The sequence below is a fragment of the Neodiprion fabricii genome, chromosome 2 (assembly GCF_021155785.1).
Source record: "Neodiprion fabricii isolate iyNeoFabr1 chromosome 2, iyNeoFabr1.1, whole genome shotgun sequence".
Lineage (NCBI taxonomy): Eukaryota > Metazoa > Arthropoda > Insecta > Hymenoptera > Diprionidae > Neodiprion > Neodiprion fabricii.
The window spans coordinates 40,754,680-40,775,752 of NC_060240.1; the positions used below are offsets into that span (position 1 = coordinate 40,754,680).

At 40.8% G+C, this 21,073-nt stretch overlaps 6 protein-coding genes and 1 long non-coding RNA gene across 7 annotated transcripts; 5 read left to right on the forward strand and 2 right to left on the reverse strand.

The window, feature by feature from the left end:
* The first annotated feature begins 2,169 nt into the window (after positions 1–2,169).
* LOC124175338 (innexin inx2-like) lies at positions 2,170–5,685 on the forward strand. Its single transcript, XM_046555465.1, has 5 exons — positions 2,170–2,883; positions 3,940–4,091; positions 4,276–4,518; positions 5,048–5,343; positions 5,420–5,685. The coding sequence occupies exons 1-5, from the start codon at positions 2,517–2,519 to the stop codon at positions 5,658–5,660; spliced, it is 1,299 nt and encodes a 432-aa protein (XP_046411421.1). The 5' UTR covers positions 2,170–2,516; the 3' UTR covers positions 5,661–5,685.
* A 743-nt stretch (positions 5,686–6,428) lies between these two features.
* On the forward strand, positions 6,429–9,384 carry LOC124176315. The gene is made up of 5 exons (XM_046557440.1): positions 6,429–6,803; positions 6,898–7,073; positions 7,158–7,771; positions 7,847–7,952; positions 8,213–9,384. Exons 1-5 carry the CDS (start codon positions 6,577–6,579, stop codon positions 8,353–8,355), a joined length of 1,266 nt encoding a protein of 421 aa, XP_046413396.1. The 5' UTR covers positions 6,429–6,576; the 3' UTR covers positions 8,356–9,384.
* Positions 8,340–14,610, forward strand: LOC124176313. Its single transcript, XM_046557438.1, has 6 exons — positions 8,340–8,358; positions 12,396–12,853; positions 12,943–13,232; positions 13,303–13,715; positions 13,799–13,929; positions 13,995–14,610. The coding sequence occupies exons 2-6, from the start codon at positions 12,446–12,448 to the stop codon at positions 14,325–14,327; spliced, it is 1,575 nt and encodes a 524-aa protein (XP_046413394.1). The 5' UTR covers positions 8,340–8,358; positions 12,396–12,445; the 3' UTR covers positions 14,328–14,610.
* LOC124176321 lies at positions 9,447–9,794 on the reverse strand. The gene is made up of 2 exons (XR_006869350.1): positions 9,696–9,794; positions 9,447–9,552 (listed from the first exon to the last, which is right to left on the reverse strand). It is a non-coding gene; the product is annotated as an uncharacterized LOC124176321 (long non-coding RNA).
* On the reverse strand, positions 14,335–15,344 carry LOC124176319 (protein BUD31 homolog). The gene is made up of 3 exons (XM_046557444.1): positions 15,102–15,344; positions 14,900–15,022; positions 14,335–14,740 (listed from the first exon to the last, which is right to left on the reverse strand). Exons 1-3 carry the CDS (start codon positions 15,193–15,195, stop codon positions 14,523–14,525), a joined length of 435 nt encoding a protein of 144 aa, XP_046413400.1. The 5' UTR covers positions 15,196–15,344; the 3' UTR covers positions 14,335–14,522.
* A 106-nt stretch (positions 15,345–15,450) lies between these two features.
* LOC124176317 (28 kDa heat- and acid-stable phosphoprotein-like) lies at positions 15,451–17,139 on the forward strand. The gene is made up of 5 exons (XM_046557442.1): positions 15,451–15,649; positions 15,802–15,899; positions 15,986–16,123; positions 16,473–16,606; positions 16,715–17,139. The coding sequence occupies exons 1-5, from the start codon at positions 15,640–15,642 to the stop codon at positions 16,929–16,931; spliced, it is 597 nt and encodes a 198-aa protein (XP_046413398.1). The 5' UTR covers positions 15,451–15,639; the 3' UTR covers positions 16,932–17,139.
* Positions 17,140–18,372: 1,233 nt separating this feature from the next.
* LOC124176314 (vicilin-like seed storage protein At2g18540) lies at positions 18,373–21,033 on the forward strand. The gene is made up of 4 exons (XM_046557439.1): positions 18,373–19,190; positions 19,265–19,683; positions 19,812–19,952; positions 20,073–21,033. Exons 1-4 carry the CDS (start codon positions 18,598–18,600, stop codon positions 20,234–20,236), a joined length of 1,317 nt encoding a protein of 438 aa, XP_046413395.1. The 5' UTR covers positions 18,373–18,597; the 3' UTR covers positions 20,237–21,033.
* The last annotated feature ends 40 nt before the right edge of the window (positions 21,034–21,073 follow it).

Here is a 21,073-nt window from a genome sequence, read left to right on the forward strand (position 1 = left end):
TATAAATTATGTACGATAGATTATACAAATTATAGTGTAACGGTGTGTAATTACTCTTGTACACCATTGTAACGATATGATTATTATATTTTTTACTAATAAATAACGAAGCGCGTTTACGGTGCGCCGTCGAGCCAGGTAAATAAGTTACATACCGGATCTTATACACAGTCCTCGTTCGGTGTAACGGTCTTCGCATCGATATCCCATCCCGTCGTGAAACGGCAATCAATTTCTTGCCCCGATTTCGCTTACGTGATAAGGCGGGTACACCCAAATATCCAAATATCCTTGCGGCAGATACTTACAACGGGCGTCGTGTGCATAGCCGAGGTTCTCCTTGTTTCTGTCCTTCGGAAGCCGGACTAATTTCAAAGCGGAAATTGCTTTTATTTAAATCTTATGTTAAGTAACCCAATTTGGACGGTCGGACCGACCTGACGAGAAATAAGCTAACCGAATACCCACCTCCGAGTAAAAGTTCGCCGTACGAATCTTCGCACTGACGCGACGGCGTAAGAAACTCCGTAACTAATTAACCAGAATTCTACTAATGACGGAGACGCCAAGAGTGGGAATAATTAAGACTGCGCGGAGAATTCCTCTCGTATTTCATTTTCAATAAGAAGCAGGGCTGGTTTGAAAATCTTTTCTGCTCGGGACAGTGGCAACACCTTTATACCTCCAACTGCAGCGTAAAAATAAAAAAAGGGAAAAAGCACAGGATGTCAACATCGTACATTTCAGACCAAGGTTTACGTAGTCGTATGGCGAAAAGCTGATTCGCCTCGTAGCTGAATTCTCGATTCTATTAAATCGAATTCACTGTTGTAACTCATACGCGCACATATATCATACGTTTTGATGCAGTATCTGTAATAATAAATATTCATATGATGCAGACCACGACCGTACCGCGTATTGATTTCGCTTTAAACTCGCGTGAACACGCGATGATTTGAAGCAATTTCGTCGACTATGTGCGGTAATTGCGTACCGTTATCACTGCAGATTTTACATACACATGTTTACGGTAGCGGGCAATAAAGCGACTGTTCGGGATTTTCCTTTCATTTACATTATACTCATACTCCTCTTTCATTTATGTCGAATCACGCGATTACCATTGACATTTTGCATCATGTGCATTAGCGGATTCAATTAGCGAATTCTAATTCGCTCGTTCAACTCGCTATGAAGCATACCCATACAGCTTTGCACGAATCTGCCTGCGTCGAAACTCCCATCGGTCGATTTATTACTTTTATCTTCATTCCTGCACCTGTAATGAAATTTTAAACAGAGATTAATGTAAAACGGCTTCCATCCCGCAACTGAGCTTTTAATCTCCTTTGTACTCGCGGGGCTCGACCTGGTGGGGCGCGAACGCCTGCAGCCCAAGCTCTGTAGGTATTCTCTTTGAGTTCTGTGATATTGCTACACCAACTGTTCGATAATCCATTTCCACTTGGGTTCAGATAATAAAAGATACTTTTATTCCGCATTCCGCATTCCGTTACAGCTATGCCCGTCTACACAGATCACATACATATTCTTCACGATTATAGAGAGATATAGATTTAAGAATGAAATTTATTCTCGTTATTCGCATTATCGTAAAGTTATACTGTAAAAAATACAAATTCAAATCGACAAAGAAGAAGCCTCGAACATTTATCCGATAGGATGCTTTCGACATTGCCATTCGTCACTGCTGTAACCGCACAGGCCATTGCTCAAGCTTTTATATCTAATGTCATGTACGCACATAGATTGAGAAGAAAAGTAAAAAATTACGGAGAGTCGGAAGAATACACCATTATGCAGCGTATTCGTTTGCAGCGGTGAAGAAGGCAGCAAACAAACATGGCGTCGCGATGATGAATAACAATTTGTAATGCAAGGTGTCGGGCTTTATGAATAAAAAGCGCCACACTCGATTTAATATCTTCACGTAGCTTCGATATTTTTTTCACATGAAAATTTAATTACAACAGTTCACAACGTCAAAATGATCTTAGTGAATTTAAACGAATATAACATTATCAATCACTGTAAACGGAAAGGGGAAAGAGAGAAGCCATATTGGCTAACAGCCTACGACGTAGTCTTCATGGCGGACTATTTCAAATAGTTTGGCGGTGTCATTAGGGTGGTTCTCTTTCTAAACTTGTTTTTAAGGTACGAAAAATACTGGGGAAAAAGAATTGTCGCAAAACTTGGAAAAAGTAAGAAAATATTTCGAGGTCGCTAACGATTATTTTAATACTTTTTAAAAGTTAAAAAACGGACCATCCTACGGTGTCGTATATTCAACACAAGGCATTCGCATCGTACGGCGTATCTTGAGGCGGCGACTTGGCTCATAATGTACGCACAGCGTAGGAGGAATTCCGAAATTATACATCCACAACCTACCGCGGCAACGGGCAGATTGTCAAATTTAAACAATCGGGTGGTTGCAGGGTTGGCGCTGGAGCCGCTTCGCGCCAACTTGTAACAATGGAACGTCGGATATGACAAAGTACGATCGCGCGTTGCCGCAGTCTCGCGATTGTTTCAAAGTTTACGGGGATCAGCCCAGTTTGATATACTGCATTGTTCCCCTCGGCCGTTGGGTTCGGTTGATTTCACGCCAGTATTTAGTCGACCCTCCGCAACCTCCCGCCCGCGATCGCCGACACGCACTGGAAACTAGGAAAATGCTCGATCTCTTCGACTCCCTCAAGGCGCTTCTGCAGGAGGAAACCGCCCGCGTCGACAACATCGTCTTCAGGCTCCATTCACGGGCGACCGTTATCCTCCTCTCGGCCTGCGCCATCCTCGTCACCGCCAAGCAGTACATCGGCGAACCCATTTCCTGCATCACGGATGGAACTATCGGTACAACCGCATCCCCCCCTCCAAAAAAAAAACGTACCCGATATCGTTCATTTATCATTCCGCAACTCAGCTGGCGACGAGTTTTTAGGTTATATTGTACTTTCTTACAGACAAACATCACCCTCTAGGGTTTTATATTTTCACCCAGAGCAATCATCGAATCGTTAAACTCACACATTTAATCGTCAATTTCGTACGTTTTGATTTATTTTAATTTAATTTAATTTGTGAGGGGTTATTTTGCCCCCTCCCGAAATTCCGCAGTCAATTTCTTTCGCAAAATTTCCGTGTCGTTATTGCGCGTACTAATTATTCACATTCTTCCGACTCAATGGAATAAATTGACGTCACGTACAGCGTCACGAGGTGCAGACTTGCAAACAATGGTTATATAACGCGTAGATCGGCTAAAACGCGATCGAAAAGAAATTAGGTAGCCGCTGGGTGCAGCATGTTGAAAACGTTTTTGATTAGCTATCGGAAAACGTTTAGGTCGCGTTATTGAATGACTCGAATAATTCCACCTCATCTTACCCTGCGGGCGGCTGCTTCAGCCTGTTATTATACCTATAAAGTAAAATACGCTCCACCGAATACCAACGCTGATCTTATATACGAGATATTTATCTCGGATCTTCTCTTATTCTCTACCGTCTACTGCACAGGATTATACGATTCGGTATCGACCCTGCCTCCATGAGCTGAATCATGCATCAGCGGTTAATTTCATTTTAATCGAATCCAATGTATTGTTTTTGCACTTTTTAATATGAAATATTTCGAGGATGCTCGTGAAGAGTTAATGTTAAAAAAAGAATAATCAGGTAACACGACTACCCTGATGTACGCGGTCTGTTCTTAACGTAGGTCGTCTGACAAGTGTCCTGGACAATATTTTTTCAGCATTATCGGTCGGCAGCTGAAGCTGCAGTAGATGAAAGAAAACACAACGATCTGGTTAATTCCCGAACCTTGAACCCTCTTCATTACCAATTTGTAATCCAATTGCCTCAATTATCACGACCCTTATCAATTTCCCCGAACCTTATCCGGCAGACAAGGACTCCGTGAACGCCTACTGCTGGATCTACAGCACGTTCACCGTTTCGCGGCACTTGACCGGAATCCCGGGAATCAGCGTGGCCAGTCCTGGTGTGGGCCAAGCACTTGAAGGCGACGAAATTCACCAGCATCGCTACTACCAATGGGTGGGTGCGTTCCCGCCAAGGGAGTAGAGTAATGAATTTACGTAATCCCAGCTAACGAGGTTGTCGAGGTCCCGCAAAAGGGGAACACCTCGCACGGTGGATTTTCCGCGGTACAACGTATTCCCTGCATGTCTTCCGGGGTATTGTAACTAAAACGTTTTTCCCCCCAAAATTGAACGAGCAGGTATGCTTCGTCCTCGTGCTCCAGGCCCTGATGTTCTACACACCCCGAGCCCTCTGGGGTGTCTGGGAACGTGGAACCGTGAGACTCCTCTCCGTGAATCTCGACAACCCGTTCTACCGCGACGAATGGACTAAAGAGAGAAGGAACCAGCTGGTGGAATACTTCGCCATCACGAATCTGCATACTCACAACTTCTACGCCTTTAGATTCCTTACTTGTGAAATCCTCAACTTCTGCAACGCGGTATGGGTCTTGGTCGTTAAAACATATTTTCAATTTAAATATCGCGATTACCTACCGCACCTGATTTCCTTTACGACAGCTGCCAATTGGAATTTCACCGTCTGTATACGTGTATATATTAATGTACTTATAATTCGATGAAAATTCAGTCACGATTCGATATTCATGACTTGCCCTCGTCAGATCTACCGCGATCCTTGTGGAAACGCGAACGATGGATTAAATAACGCAACGTCGAGTCCGAAAATCGCTACAACGTTAAAAACAAAAGCACGCGAAATAACCGAGCCAAACCTTCTGGGTATTTAAGTCGTTGATTTTTAATTAAGGCAGGTTCGTTAAAAGCTTGGCGAGCAGTCAGAAAAAGCTCCTTCATCTTTTCCTTTGATTCAGAAGTTGAAAGGAAGCTCAACGTTCGTCAGTCGGCGGGCTAAAGGGGCGCTTTTTAGGAGATGCCCGGACTAGAATATACAATGGGCATAATACTAAAGATCCGAGTGAATCGGACGTAGCTTTTAACATTATACAGATTGGCCAGATGTATCTGCTCGACGTGTTCCTGGAAGGACAATTCACTAAATATGGACCAGCGGTAACGGCGTTTGCGATTGAATCGAGACCGTTCCAAAGAGTGGACCCCATGACGAGGCTTTTCCCAAAGATGACCAAGTGCACCATCCACACCTTTGGCGCTTCGGGTTCGCCGCAAACCCGCGACGCTCTTTGCGTTTTGCCTCTGAACGTAGTCAACGAGAAGATATTTGTCTTCATCTGGTTCTGGCTCGTGTTTTTGGCCGCAGTTAGCGGCCTCGCCGTTGTTTACAGGTACTGTATCTTAGAGCTGAAATCTAATTTGCAATATTTACCATATCGATTTTTTGTACGAATTTTTATGCCACAGAATGATAGTCTTCTCCCAGCCGTGGGCTCGCGTTTATCTGCTGCGAGCAACGGCCCAGCTTATTCCACGATCTCAGGCTGAGACGATTGTGCAAGCTTTTGATATCGGCGATTGGTTCCTGTTGCATCAACTCAGTCACAATATAAACCCGGTCGTTTTCTGGGAACTCGTAAACGAGCTCGCATCGAAATTCTCTGGAAAGCTCGCCAAGGAGAAAGTGGAAAGTCTTGAATTTATCTGAATATAATATACTAATAAACCGTGGTATTAATGGTGTACAAATTTTAAACCATAATTATCGTGCTCCTTTAATTATATGTGTACCCCTAAATCAGTTTTTATCGTATGCTACAACTTGCAGTTTACTTTCCTGATATCTAACGTTGAACAGAAATCGAACGCAAGCCCGAAGAATATAGTCAATGAATTTGGTCATAAATCGAACATGTTCATTTAGTAATATATTATGTATATAATTCTATAACATACAAAATCATGCGAAACCATGAGAAAGAATAGAAGCATCCTGCGTAAAAAGTTGATGGTAATGCGATCTTTCTGACGAGAATATTGACGAAAAAAAAAATCGACGAACGGAACGAGAATCGTTATGCGGAGGAATTATGAGATACTATCAGAACAAGATAATTAATTACGGTGCTTGTCGTGGTAATTGATTTCTGAATAATCAATTCAACTTCGTGATAGGATGTTATTGAAGATTTTAGGCATTACAATTTAATTATCTTGATGTAATTCGAGGTGATACGGGATTAGTGAATTCGAATATTTAAACATGCATGTAAAATTATAATATTGATCTTCATATTATAGATATGTATAGATTCAGTTGCTGTATAGTGTAACAACTCTAGTAAACTTGCAGACACAGATTTCCCTGAAGTACCTCCAAAGTGTTTGAATCCATACTTTTCGCGGGTTTTTTCCCGCTTTGTCAAAGTTATCGACGCATGAGCTGACATCTATGAGGCTGTCAGCTTGACAGTTTGACTGTCAAAACGCGGGGAATTGGATTCGGTTGAGGCGGTTCTGTATCTCGCCGGGTGGCACTACACGTGGTATCGTTGAAAATAATCAATTCCGTGAGAGCCGAGTAAATAACCTCAAATCCTGACGGGCACGCGAAGACCCAAAAAATGTGCAATTTCCGGGTGAAAGTCGACCTGTCGGCCTTCTACGATGACGTGAGGCGTTTCAGTTGGGTCTACGTCGACAAAGGCACGGTAACTTGCATCTGCCACCTTCAAAATCACATCGCCAAGGTTTTCGACATACAACAACCGTTACACTTGCTCCTTCACACCGGCGAGTATTTACCGCCGAACGAAGACGCCCGTATTTTGAAAGAAAATGAAACAATCGTGTGAGTATCACATTATCTCTGTCTCTCTATTCCGTTCTGATGAAATCGCGATTCAAATCTACTTACCCAAAATGCGACACGTTCTATATTTCAGCGCTGTACCTGGCACTGGATTACAAAATGATCAAGATTCTGGCAAAGCTGAATCAGATGTTCAGGTCGATACAAGCTCCATCATTTCATCTTCAAAAAAACATAAACAACCCCCTGCGGAGGAGAAGAATGAAAAGGGTTCGATCGCAAATGGAAATGATTTTCACAACTCAACGGGTTAGACTAATTCTTAATGATTCAAACCCCACAGTTTGAAACTGAAATTTTTTATGTAATTGTTATTATCGTTTCTTTGTACAGAAACTACCAATGGAAATACATTATTTCTGAGCGTGGTGAATGATTCTCAAATAGAGAGCGCGTCAGAATCAAAGATGGAAGTTGGTACGCTGGATGAAAATCTGGTGCAAGGTTCGCCACCCTTTAAAAATAAGCGAAAACGCACACGTCAAAGAAAGTCTAAGACCAAAGAACAGCCAGAAGAACCTGTTGCAGCTGAACTAGTTGAGTCTGAATACAAGAAGCCAAAGATAATAAATTCGGTCACGATTCCTAACGGAAAGCATATACGTTTTGGCGATGTCGAGCAGCAAGAATTTGACAGCTATGATAGCTCTGCCTCGTGCGATTCCAGGAAGCCTTCAACGAGAGAAACCACCCCTCGGAGTAAATCTGTCCCGAACTCTAGTCTTTCCAATCTTTTAGCCCTGCGTCAAAGTTCGACACCGATAACATTTGCAGCGCAGAAAAAACTTGAAAAAAACCAGCAACCGCAACATGATTCCTACGAAGTCAAGGAATTATCAACTGAAGATTGCCAAACCCCTACAAGATTCACAGAGGTAAAGGTAGATCCTGAGAAACACGTTTTAATGGAGAGCAAGGCACGAGTCAACGATATCATTGGGTTCAAGGTAAATGCTGGATGAGCTCCTGGATGAAAACCTACATCAATTTATTGAGGGACTAATTTAAAATGGTGGTTTCAGATGTTGAAGATGGGCCAAGACTACACGCCGCAAGTTTCAAAGTATGTGACTGCGCAAGTATCTCAAATTTTGCCGGACAATTCAACCTACGTCTTCGAGATCATAGGTACAGCAGTAATTGATTTTTACTATCTTTTGGTTTTTTTACGATCCTAAGTAAGAGACTTTAAGATTAGTGCAGGATTATATACGATAAATAAGAAGTTAATCATTTGAGAAATCGGGGTTATTCAGCGTAAAATAGTTCTATCGAATTCTAGAGAAAATAGCAATTATAATTTTGCCAACATCGAGAAAAAAAACTATCGAAAGAAATTCATAATTTCAAAATGTATAATATCTTTTGTTTAATACACTATTTTTTAGATGGGAAAAGAGAGATACAAGCTCCACAGGGAAAGTTCGATATTGAGACCGATGAAACAGAGAACAAAGATTCGAACGCGTTTGTCCTAAATTGGTCACAACTCATTGAACCTCGATTGATGTACCGTGGAAGTTCCGAGTAGATGGTACACTTTTATCACAGATCATCCATGTTCTTTTTTTTTGTTTTCATAAATCAATAACGCTTTGTTTTTGTCGCACATGCAAAGGACGAACTTTTTAAAACTGAGAACAAATTGCCGTTTGCTGTCGAGCTTCGGCAAAGTCGTAATTTAACGTTGTATAAGTCTTACATTTTATTATTATTTTTTCCGTTGATGTTACAAGTATCCCAATTTTAAGAAACGAAAGATAAACTTTAGATATAAGCTGTGTTTGGAAATGAATGCGAAGTTTTGTCGACAACATTCCGCCGAATATATTGGAAGGAGATATTTAAAAATTCGAGAACGTCCTAGTTGGTGAAACTTGATTGACTGTCAGAAAATTCATCAACATTTATTTATTGTAACTGATCAATGAATCGTCTCGTATTGTTAAATTTCTTCTGCATTGTGTTTAGCGCCTGAATCACCGCAACCCTTCTAGCACCATTGAGTTTCTCTGGTAATTCACAGATGACAGCTCTGCCCAAAGTAACCGCTAAATATAGCAATGCCGTATTATTTTTCGGTCTCGCTTAATTTGTTTACACCTCTAAATTTCGATGTAGTTAAAACAGCATGACTTCAAAATCGGGTCATTTTTATATCTTATGTAAAGAGTAATCGCCGCATCAATAATCAACGTTTCACCATCGGAGAACCGGCTGAAGAATCAGTTGAACGTCAGTTAATTTTATACAAACAAATAATACGTAGAAAACTGTATATTCTAAATTACTTTCACCCGCTGCATGAGCTTTTTTTTTATCCCTGTTTCCTCAGCCACACCCGATGAACGGTTTAATTTTATCTTGTCATCAATCCTTACCAGCATTTCAATTTCGTACGAGATTTCAACATTCTTTACGGGTGTACCTGACGTATGAGAATGCGCTGCATATTGCTGTTTTAAGTTTAAGATATTTCTAACCTATAACGTGATTGCAATACTGTAATTTTGAACTGAAAAGCTAAGATGCAATAAAAACTAATCATATTTTATTATTATTTAATGCCTTGCTTCCTCAATTAACCAAGCTTGAAAAATTATGGTTTTCGATCACAGTCCCTCACCGTGTAAATTATTCCTTTATTCTCATGTTTTTCACCATCCAATTCCATTGTCAGCCTTGAGTAGTTTTATACCGGGACCCGATAATTTTTTGGTATTTTATACTGAAAATTGCAATTCATATTTTCATTACAATTGAATCTCTCACTCCCTTATTTTACGTTAGAAACTTTCTTTGAAGAAATGGATAATAATCGGAATTCGAAATCAAAAACACGCAAGAAACACATGAATCAAAACGCTTTACCACTCTTGAGACCAGACATTATGTTGATAACCAAAGATGTGATGGTCCCGGTAAAATTGCCTCCTCCTCCTGGGAAACTATTTCCCATTCAACAAAAAACTGAAAAGAAAAAATGTGGAGTTGCCAAAATGCAGAGATCTGATACACAGGCGTTGAAACCACTTGTGAATTGTGAAAACCTCCGAAAGAACTGTATTGATCCATTGATTCAGGTGCGTTCCATAAACCAACCCTTACTAATGGTGAAACACAGTGATGATCTACTACTTAGGATTATATTTAAATTAGCCTCCTGGTATACTCACTCTTTTTCATTTGTTCCTCAACTAATTTCTCAGGTGAGCGATATCACACATGCGACGAAAGCACGTATAGATGTCTTTCCCAAATCCCAATCTTGTTATCATCCCCGAAAAAATTTGCTTACAAAGAATGCTCATATGGATGAAAAACGATCAGTATCATTAAGGAGTGAAAAGCCAAGCTCATCATCAAATTCAAAACTATTCCAATTTGGTCAAAGTGATAGAAGTAGTATTTCACCGACTCCAAAGATATCACTAGTAGATAAGCTTTCGGTTCAATCATCTAAAGACTCAGTGAACACTGTACCTACGCCTCTCGAAACTCAGTCGTGTATATCTATCAAATCACTGAACATGATGGACGATTCGTTAACAAAAGTATTCTTAAATATGATTTCAAGTTCGGAAAGTGAGAGCAACGTCAATTATGCTGCTCAACCAAGCACTCAAGCTGAATATGATCTTAGAACTCCTGTGGCCAATAATGTTAGTTCAAATGTGACTGAAAATCCAGTTGGAACTTTTTCTTTCCATCATGCTTATTCAAACAATAACGAACGAATCGAATGTACGAAAGGAGGTTTGGAAGATTGTCTGAATTCTGACTTCTGTATTTCTACAAGTAACCAGGAGTGTCACGAACAAGTTGCTAATCAAGTTTCAATTCCTACAAAAGAATGCGATGTTGATCTGGATGATTGTGATATGAATAAGCTGACGAGTGATGCTAAAGTAAGTTTCTTGCGGCAAGATCCAGGATGTCTGCAAGATTCCTGTGAAGATGAATATGAAAATGAAATAAAACTCGTCAAAAATGATACAGATACTAATGATCGAATGATACAACTATCAATGGATGTTGACTACCTGTTGCAGAGTTTAATATCGAATATTTTAACTTTAGAATGTTCTAATAACTCCAATGAGTGTATTATTGAAAAAAGATACTCACCATGTATTCTCCTTCATCCCGAATCCCATTCCGGGAAACAAGAAGTTGAAAAATTAGGGGATAACTCGAACGAACGACTTCCAAGGATTGTTGGATTAAAGTATTCATTACACGATTTGCTTCGTACAACTTTAGACTCAGATGACCATATTCTCCCTTGTACGGAGCAACTAGACATTGATTCAGAACTCAAATATTCTCGGCAAGATCTGTTAGACTGTTCGTTAACTCGTGAAGGTAATGAGGAACAATTAGGAACAGTTAACTGTCATCTCAATGTTGATGGAAATCTAAGCGATCAGCAAGTAGAGATTAAATATTCATGGCAGATAATACCATTGAAGAATGAAAACTTACAATTAGATGACGTTTGTAATTCTAAACCGAAGGTACAAAATTGTGAAAACCATTCAAAGCTCACTTCAACCGAAGATCTTCATCTAATTGAGCCTGAATATCAATATTCATGGCAAAGACTGACATCTAAGTATCTTGCAGAAAAGAGTAAAGAAAATTGCTTGTTTGACATAAAGGAACTTGCAATGAAGGTTAGTGATGCGCAACAGAAATGTACTGAGAGTGAATGTATAAGGGACAATTTTAACTCGATCTCAAGTAATAGTTGTGCAGAAAAGGGTCAATCAGTGGAACATAATAGAAGAACCATAGTGAATCCCCCATTGGATAATATTATATCATCTAGGCTACCCCAAATCAACATAACAAGTAATGCCACTGCTGACATCACAAGTAAATACAGAGAGAATTTTCTAGAGTATCCTTCAAAACCTGGGTTGTATAATTCCTCCATTTCCTACTCCTCTATTTCCAGTATCAAGCAGATCATAGCAAATCTCAATGAAATGGTAACAACGCAGAAAGGCATGCTTGACGCTTATGTGAAAGATCATGGATTAGATAGAGACGTCAAACAAACTAAAGCAGTAGAAAGTGCCGTGAGAAATACAGCGGAGAAAGTTGAAATTTTTCCTTCAACTTTGCACGTATTAGGAGATTACATAGTGAAGGATATTCGTCCTGCAGATATGAGTAATTCGAGATGTTTGTTAGATGCAAATAATGATGAGATGGTACAAGACCATTCGTTATCAGAAGAAATAGTGTCTGCAGAAAACGCTTCTCTTGATGAACGCATCAAAAGGGCTTTAAGTGGAAAAATACTTTGTAGAAATGATAGACCTGTTACTTTAGACATTGGCCTGTTGAGATCAATCGATCATTCTCCCAAACTAATCCTAGATCCAAAAAAAGATGATCCAAGCTTGTCCAGTGATCCCATTTCCTATGACATCAATAACTACCTTACATCAATTCTTGCACCCAATGATAATTTTTACACTAATATCAGCAATTCAATACATAACAAATGTGGAGCTTGTAATTCTGACGAAAATAGAATTAGTTTATCATCGGAAATTCTAGAAACTGAGCAAATACCAACTGACGTCAATTGGAAAGCCGAAACTGCAGAGATGGAGAAGCAAGCATTGGAACCACCGATGGGTTTGGCACAACATATCAACAAGGAAAAAGATGTCCAGAGTGACAGTTTACCGTGTACAAAAAATACAGTGTCCAAGCCGAGGCTCCAAGTCAGTTTCACTGAAACAAAGGAGGCTGGAGACAATAATACGAAAAAAGATGAGCTTACGACGAGATTAGAAAATGCAATGAGCAGATTACAGCAGTGTCAACAGCACATTGATGCAAACTGGAATCTCGACTACTCTGTGCTTGATATTGAGGAGGGCATTAGTGACGAAGGAGTCCAGCTGCCAGAACAAGTAGAAGCACACATTAAGGATATCATCAAATCCGCTGAAGAGTATTTAGCCAAATTAGATGAACAGTTGAATGACCTCAGAAATGCAGACGACCAGGTAGGCGTTTTCCAGTCTTATTGTTAGAATTAGATGAGGATGAAGGCACTATCACAGCAAAGGAAACACTATTGTTCTTTTCATTGTAGATAATAAACAGCAGTGAACGAACATTGAAGAACATTGATGAAACATATCAGCTTATATTGGACAACTTGTGTAAGGAGATCAAGAAGAGACGAGATTTAGTGAAATTGGAAACCGAGGTGCTTAAATGCGAAGGCCTTGCTCCCTTGAGAGCCTGCAAACAAGAAGTAGACGCTCAAATTCGCAGCACTCGACATCTCATAGTGTTAACAGATACTATGCTCACAAATCCTGTTACCTTCAACAGAGACAGACTTGGAAAGATTATCACCGCCACAAGCCACATGGGGAGGTATGCATCATAGTAATTTTCAACCATGTCATTTATACAATTGCTACTTTTCTTTACGTTTAAATTTTAGGATACCAGCAGTTCCGATGCTAGAGGAGCTACCCTACGTGACTTTCAGTCCACCTAGTGAGGAAGCAAAGAAAGAAATTCTAGATCGAATATCGTGCTTGGGCTGTGTGTTGCGAATGGGTCCTGCACAGTTTACAGAAGTACTTGATCGACCAGCAGGTCTACGGCTAAAGTGGCACATTGTAGATCCTGAGTATGCTTCCGAGGAGCAAACATTCATAGTGCAAAAAGCACTAGGAGAAATTATCGAGCCGACTTCACCTGCTTTTGAAACTGTTTACGTAGGCCCTGACACGTCATGTTTCATCAGAGAAATACCCGTCGATCAACCAATCACCCTAAGGGTGGGAATCCAAATGCCCGACACTGCTTGGAGCATTCATCGAATTACCCGAACTTCAATACCAGCCTACTGTAATTGCCAATGCCAAAAAAACACGAGTCAGTAAAAACAAACATTGTAGTACCCAAATCTAATTCGATAATCTCGATTTCAGCTTGGGACATGAACAATGCGGACTATCTTGTTACAAACAGTGGCCGAATTGCTACCAAGATTACACGGAATCTTAGCACACTGTTATCTCGGAGTGCACAGTTCGGCACGGACCACATCATAGAGTTCAAAGTAAGTTAATAAATATGGAAAAATGAATAATATACATTTGATAATGACCGATGTATATACTATAGTTCTTAGAGACAGCGTCAGGGAGCAATGATGAAGGAATTGGACTAGTACTAGAACCTGATGGTGTGAACGAAAGCTTGAAGAGGAGCAGAGCACTTTTGATAACGCCAAATGGTAACATATTCATAGACGGAGAAGAGAAGCTGATGCAATTGCCCAAAATGCAATTGGGCACAAGGATAATATTCACGAGTGAGAAAAAGGATGACGATACGCTCAGGATGACCATAGAATGCGCGAACAAGGCCGTTACTTACGACTGGACTATACAAACACCACTGCACTTTGCAGCCAGATTTTTAGAACACAACAAATGGAACTTTATGATCAAATAGAAACAGATACACGTACAAGAATGCTTTTATTTACATAAAAAAGGAAACAAAATACTGGAAGAGATGAAAAAGAGGAAGAAAAAAAACAGACACAGACAAGTATTCACTTACACCCCGTTAAACGAGTTATGAATTTTTAAATAAATCAGTGCCTTATATTATTATTATTATCATAATGATTTTACATTCATTCCATCAGCCGGAGCAACCGCGGCATCCACAATGAATGCACTCGACTATTCTTCCCTCCTCCAACTTTCCCTTCGGAACCCTGCAGATGCAATTTGTACCAAAATTTGTATCTCTGGTTTGGATACATCGCAGGCAGCACAGATTCTCATAACCAACCTTCTTCCACTTGGCTATTAGATTCTTGTCAGCTATATTCTCATTGAGACAGTAATCATAGAGTTCTGAAATTAAATTCAAGCCCAAATCAATACAAATTAGTGAGGAAATTTCCGAGTAGTATTTGATTAATATTTATTCAATCTATACTTCTCTTTCTCTGGAACGAGAGATAATTCACGAACAAAATTTTTCCAAACATTAAGGTTCTGCCCACTACTAACCTCTGCTGATGGCTTTGCGACGATAAAATAAATCGTAAATGTAACGAGATTTCTGATGATGAATTTTAAATATGGGCCACAATGATTCTTGTTTTCTCTTTCCTTCGTGTGGCTCGGTTTCAGCTGTAAAACATGAAGCAAGAAATTTGTGAAATTGAGCTAATCTTTGGTTATGTCGACATCGTACGGATTGATTATTAACCTTCTCGCATTTTTTGTTCCAATTCCTCCAGCGTTGGCTCGATCAATTCCCAACCATCCGGAGGTGGCTTCTTGCTTCTTCGAACTTTCGGCATACTCGACTTGAGGCGAAATAAAGTAAATCAATCTAATCAATCGAATACTACTTCGAATGGTTTTGTTTGACGTTTACGCAAATTCCTTCCTGGTCATTGGTCAATCAAAGAAGCAGACAATGGCCACGAAGTAATACTTCATGACAATGGCCTCTGGCGATGATAGACCCAGGTGTGTGCAAAAAAATTTCGCCAGATGGCGCATGTTGTAGGTTTTTTTGTTGCTTCAAGATTTCAATCGCGTATGCTCGTCAGTTTGTCCTTGAACTGCGTTGCTCGTAGTAGTTGCCTACCAAAGCAGCAATACGGAGCTTGACAAGAGACTGAGCGGTTAGGAGTATCGAGTGAAAATTAGGGCCAGCGGAGTGAAGATAAATACATAATTGTGGAACTTTTTTTATCCAATATTCGTCGAAGGTTATCCTATATTTAATTCGCCGAAAAATGCCACGAGGTTAGTAGACGGGAGGTGAAAATCTCCATTTTCGTAATCAGCACGAAATACCAGTGTACAAGTACGAAATGTAATACACGAGCACGTTCTTGTACTGAAATCATTCTGGACTCCCGCGGACCGAATAACCAATAGAATCGCATATTTTTCAGGAAAGTTCGTTAATCACAAGGGCAGAAATCGCCGCTTCACGAATCCTGAAGAGTTGGAGGAGCAGCGAAGGCAGGAAGAAAAACAACGACAGTGGAGGGTTAGCATTTTGAGGTTAACTTTTGTGAGCAATAATACACGTCCCGGAATTTGCCTGTAATAAACTTGTAACCCATCTGAATACAGCAAACAAGAGGAGATGCGAGTTCCAGTGAAGAGGAGGAGCAGGAACAATCCAAAGCAGCTGGCGGTGACAAGCTGAAGAAAGTCAATGAGTCTGAATCGGAAAGCGACAGTGAATCCGAGTCGGACTCGGACCCAGATGTAATGAGGATTCCTTGAAACTCTTACTTTTCTCCGCATTACACAAAAACTTATATGACATTCAAGATTTCCATCATTCTATTGTCGGTAGTTTAATTTATCAAAACTATTGCCTACAACGATGGCACAGTTCGTTCAACAAACATCATTTTATTCAGTCACGTGATACCGTCTAATTAAGAAATGTATTGCATCATGTTACCGACAACTGTGTGACTCACATTTCCTTGCTATTTTTATTTTTGCTCGTTTTCAATACTCAAAACCTAATGGCATTACGAAAACAATTCTATGTTACCAATAGTGAACCAACTCCTTGAATCATATATATAAAATCCATTATTTACAGGGGAAAGCAAAAGGGGTAGAAAATCTAATTCAAGTAGAAAATCCGAATAGGGTGCAGAAAAAAGTGAAGAAATTATCCCAGCTGAATGAGGCGCTAGCGAAATCATCCAAGCCCGAACTTTCACGAAGAGAAAGGTACTTATTGATCTGATAAATAACTACTCTGAATGCAACGTGATTTGCAATGTGTTGTTCGACTGGTAGTTATTCCAATCTTGTAACACAAATCGTTTTGGGTCGTAGGGAAGAACTGGAGAAACAAAGAGCAAAGGCAAACTACCAGAAACTCCATGCTGAGGGTAAAACAGATGAAGCACGTGCGGATCTGGCTCGGCTAGCAATAATTAAGCAGCAGCGAGCAGAGGCTGCTAAGCAGCGGGAGGATGAAAAGAAACAAAAGGAATTGGCACAACAAAAAAAGACGGAATTAACACAGAAGGCTTTGGGAAAACGTTCCTAGTGCAATTAATAATCGTTTTATAATAAGAATTATGACGAATATTACTATTACCATATTATAATCATAATACTAAAAGACTCACTCTTCTCTTTACTCGCGTAATTACATCGCAATTTATTGAAGCAACCAAACAAAAATCACTAAGCGGTCTATTACGTTTGTTTCATGGATTTGTATTTATTTGTATGAATACAGTTTACTAAACTAATATTAAAGATATCTTCAATTTTCATTACACTTCAAATTCACTAAAACTTTATCTTCCGAAAAATAACGCCCGGCAGAGAGCAACTGAATCAACACTCCAAACGCTTCAAACGGACAGTGAATGCTAAGATAGTGTAATTAAGATAATGCGTAGTTCAGACAAATAATAATGGTGTTCTGTAGTACCGGTGCAACCAGCAGACATACCACTTAACACAGAAGACGCATTGTCGGTTACGTTTTTTGGTTTCGGTTTCGGTTTTCGTTGACGGAAAACTTTGTAACCCCGCTTGCCTGAATCATGCGCACGAATCGTTCAGCATGTAGGAAAATTCATGGTATATACCATGTAGCGTAAATTCATCGATCACAAAACTTTTGTACATGTGCATGCATATATACACCGGTTCATAGTATTCAAATTTAAGCCAATCGTCGCTGGCGATGACAAATCAGTAACCATTGAATCGCGTTACAAACAGAGATCGCCAGTCGCAGCTCGCTCCGATCGGTCTAGGGTTGTGTGAGGTGTGTTAGTCGTGTTCGGGCAGCACAAGCGGAACCTCGCAGTTTTCGGGCTGTATCGTTTACTCTAATCTTTGTTTGCTTACCAAACTTAGATTACTTGATTCTTACACGTAACGCAGACTTTTGGCTCCGGGAGAAACAGGCTTATTGAAATTAGAATAGGATTCAAGTGTTGGAATGAAATTGGAGTTTCTTGAGTGTCACAGAAATCTGCGATTTATTAGTAGCATGGACAAATTCATTTACTATCGCAACGACACTAGATTACCAAGTAATAATCTTCGCTTAGGATTGATTTTACCATGGATTTTATATTCATAAAAATTTTGGGACCACCAGCGCCTATTACTGGAATTTTGATATCGAGTGACTTTCAATTATTTATTCTCTGCGGCAATACGCGTGAAAGAATGAAGAGAAGTTGGCTAGATCAGTCTGGCATTTGTAAATGTGGTATAGCGGATAGCGAGTGGTCGAGAATAGTGTTTTTTTTTTTTTTGCGGTTTGTGATCGGCTACCAAAGTCGTAAAACATCAGTGACTAGGACCGCCGAAATTCAATCTCCGGAGTAGTGAGTTTAAAACAATTTAGGAAACTGCTTGATGGAGGAGGTTCGAAACCAGATGCAAAATACGTATTTGAGTGGTGAGACTTTGAACGAAACCGATAGATTTACAACATATCCTGAAAACTGTAGATCGTTTGTCATCGAAGTTACCGGGAAATCGCCATTGTTTGAATAAAAAGCTCAACATCCTAGTACCTATTATGGATAAACATTCATTCATCTGTAAGTAGCGCATTAATCTCTGCCTTACCCAACGCGGAAAGTCGCAGGGTAAAAAATTGGCGCTTATTTTAAACGATTTCCTCTAAAAATACCGCCAATCGGAATTCCAGGTCCTCGACCAGGGTTAAATGTTGGACAGTGATGGCCGATGACAGTGACATTGACAGCTGGTATTTAATGAAAGATGAAATCGTTCACCCGCCCTGTAAAAACCTGCGTTCGAAATTCAACGACCCTGAGCACAACGGGGCCAGAATATCAAACGGTTACTCCGCAGCGTCCCATCGATCTCAAAACGCGGAACAAAAATCGTCTCCATCCAGTACCGAGGTTCGTTTCATAAACCCAGCGATATACGCGGAGTCTCTCACACCCTCGAACGGCTTCGCCGAGAACGTGAGGACGTCCCGTACAAGCACCGACGAGGAGGCAACCGTCGTCGTCGAGGTCCGTTACGGCGATTCGAACGGTCTTGCAGACGGGCTCTCCACCCTATCAGTCAACGAAGACTCCCCCAGTATCGGCGAAGGTGATGCCCCCAGTGATCAGGTTGACCTGGGTGCAGCGGACACGTACCGATGCAGTTCTCAGTCAGACACATCGCGGACCTCGACGCTTACCCTGACGAACAATTCAAAGTCCGTCACTCGGCTCGTGAGGCGGTGCGTAATCGATGGGTCTTCAAAAATTTACGATGATGGAGACACGGCCGCGGATCAGGAGGACGTCCACAGGTGCGCCATGCCTCGTTGTCCTTAATTTCTAGCTCGAAAGCTGAGAATAAATGGACACGTAACTTCTGCTTCAGGTTTTCTGCGAATTGTCGAAGAATAGTGCAGCTCTCCTCCTCGTCGGTCTCGAGTTCTACATTCTCTGACAGCAGAACGAGCGGCCCAGTTCTTGCTCGTAGAATCGCCCATCAGGAATGGGTCCGGAAGAAGCAGCGGGCTGCTCTCCAGAAAAGCGAAGCTGAGCGCAGGGCCGAACTCAGACGTCGGCAGGAAGAGGAACGGGCTGAGAGGGAGCGAGTTGAGCGCGAGCGGAAGGAACGAGAGAATTTTTTAAGATGGCAGGAACGGAAGAAGAAGGAAGAGGCGGATAGGAAACTGGCTGTCGAACAGGAACTCGAATTTCAAAGGCGGCTGAAGTCGGTCGAAGATCGAGCCGCCATCGCGAAGATAATACATCTTCAGCAGTGGGCGAGGAAAAAGGAAGCAGCGCAGAAAGGTTTCGTTTCACTTTCTTTTAGTCAATTGAATTGAGTAATACCATTATTGATAATGTGTGATTTCGTCGCGTGGAGGAGACGCTCAGCGTGTCGATACCAAATGGTACATTTCCTGCTGTTTGTGTAGCACAACAGAAGGAACAAGAGCTTAAACAAAAGGCCATTGAGGAAGAGCGGAAAAAGAGACTGGCGGAAAGCTCTGAGGCTTTCGAAAAGTGGCGGGAACGCGCGAAGAGCAGACCGAGGCCTGCTACTCAGGGACTCCTACGTTAGTACAATTATAGGCTGATTAAATATTGGCGTAAAGGGGGATGTTGACCCCCCTCGGCTTCGGTCATTTTGTATCGATTTCTTCTCTTTTGAATTTCATTGATTGCCGACCGCGTAGCCCATCAGCGCGCTAAGCCGTCCTACGTGAATCCGAAGCCCTGGCAGCAAATCGTCGACGCAGAAGAACCGGAATCCCAGGATGACTTGTTGAGTAAAAAACCCGCGATGCAGGGCAAGTCAAAGGATAATATTGTGAGGAGAAGCATCGTGTCGCATCACTGACAACGACGAAATGGCGCGAAAAAGGAACGTCAATTGAAAGAGGAGCCCACCCACGTATTTTTCAAATCTTAATCAGAGACGGTATACCGATCACTATTCGATCGATCACTATTATCGCCAGCATCAACGCGGATCCCGATAATTATTATATCGCTTCGATCGTTTCTAACCTCTCCTACAGGCCATCCCTGCATCAGGATGAGTTGCATTTCGTGATCATTTGCGACATGTATATTATTATTAAATTCGTGAGATGCAGTGAAATCATGTTACGAAAAGAGAAACGAGAGCTAGGTCTCTTTTTTAATTCGGGTTACTCGCTTCTCGGTATATCTAATTTTTAGGGCCCCATTTGAGTTAACTTCAACTGGTAGCCAAAATTTAAATCCCGTCACATTGTCATTATTATTTTACGAATTTCGTTCTTTTCATTGAATTTAATTCGTGTCAAATGTATTTATCAACAGCTGATAATTACAACGTGATTGAATCTGTATTTCACCAATTTTTTAAGCTCAACTCACAACGGTTCCTCTACATGTCTTATTTCGAAACAATCCCTTGCATAATTTGGTGTGATTTACCCGGAGATTGCTAGCTACATTTTTTTATAGATAATGTTTAATGACAGCTAATTACCTTCTCCGTCGAGGTCTAAGAAACTGAGTCACAGACGACTCATAGAAGTATTGTATAATTGTATTTACTAGCTCTTGCCCCTTTTCGTATTATATCTTAATATTACATCTGGACTAGTTATCGTCTTGTGGCGCTATCTCCTATAAAATACAAATCGAACGTGGAGCTCCCCACAACCGTTTGTCCACTTGATGCCAT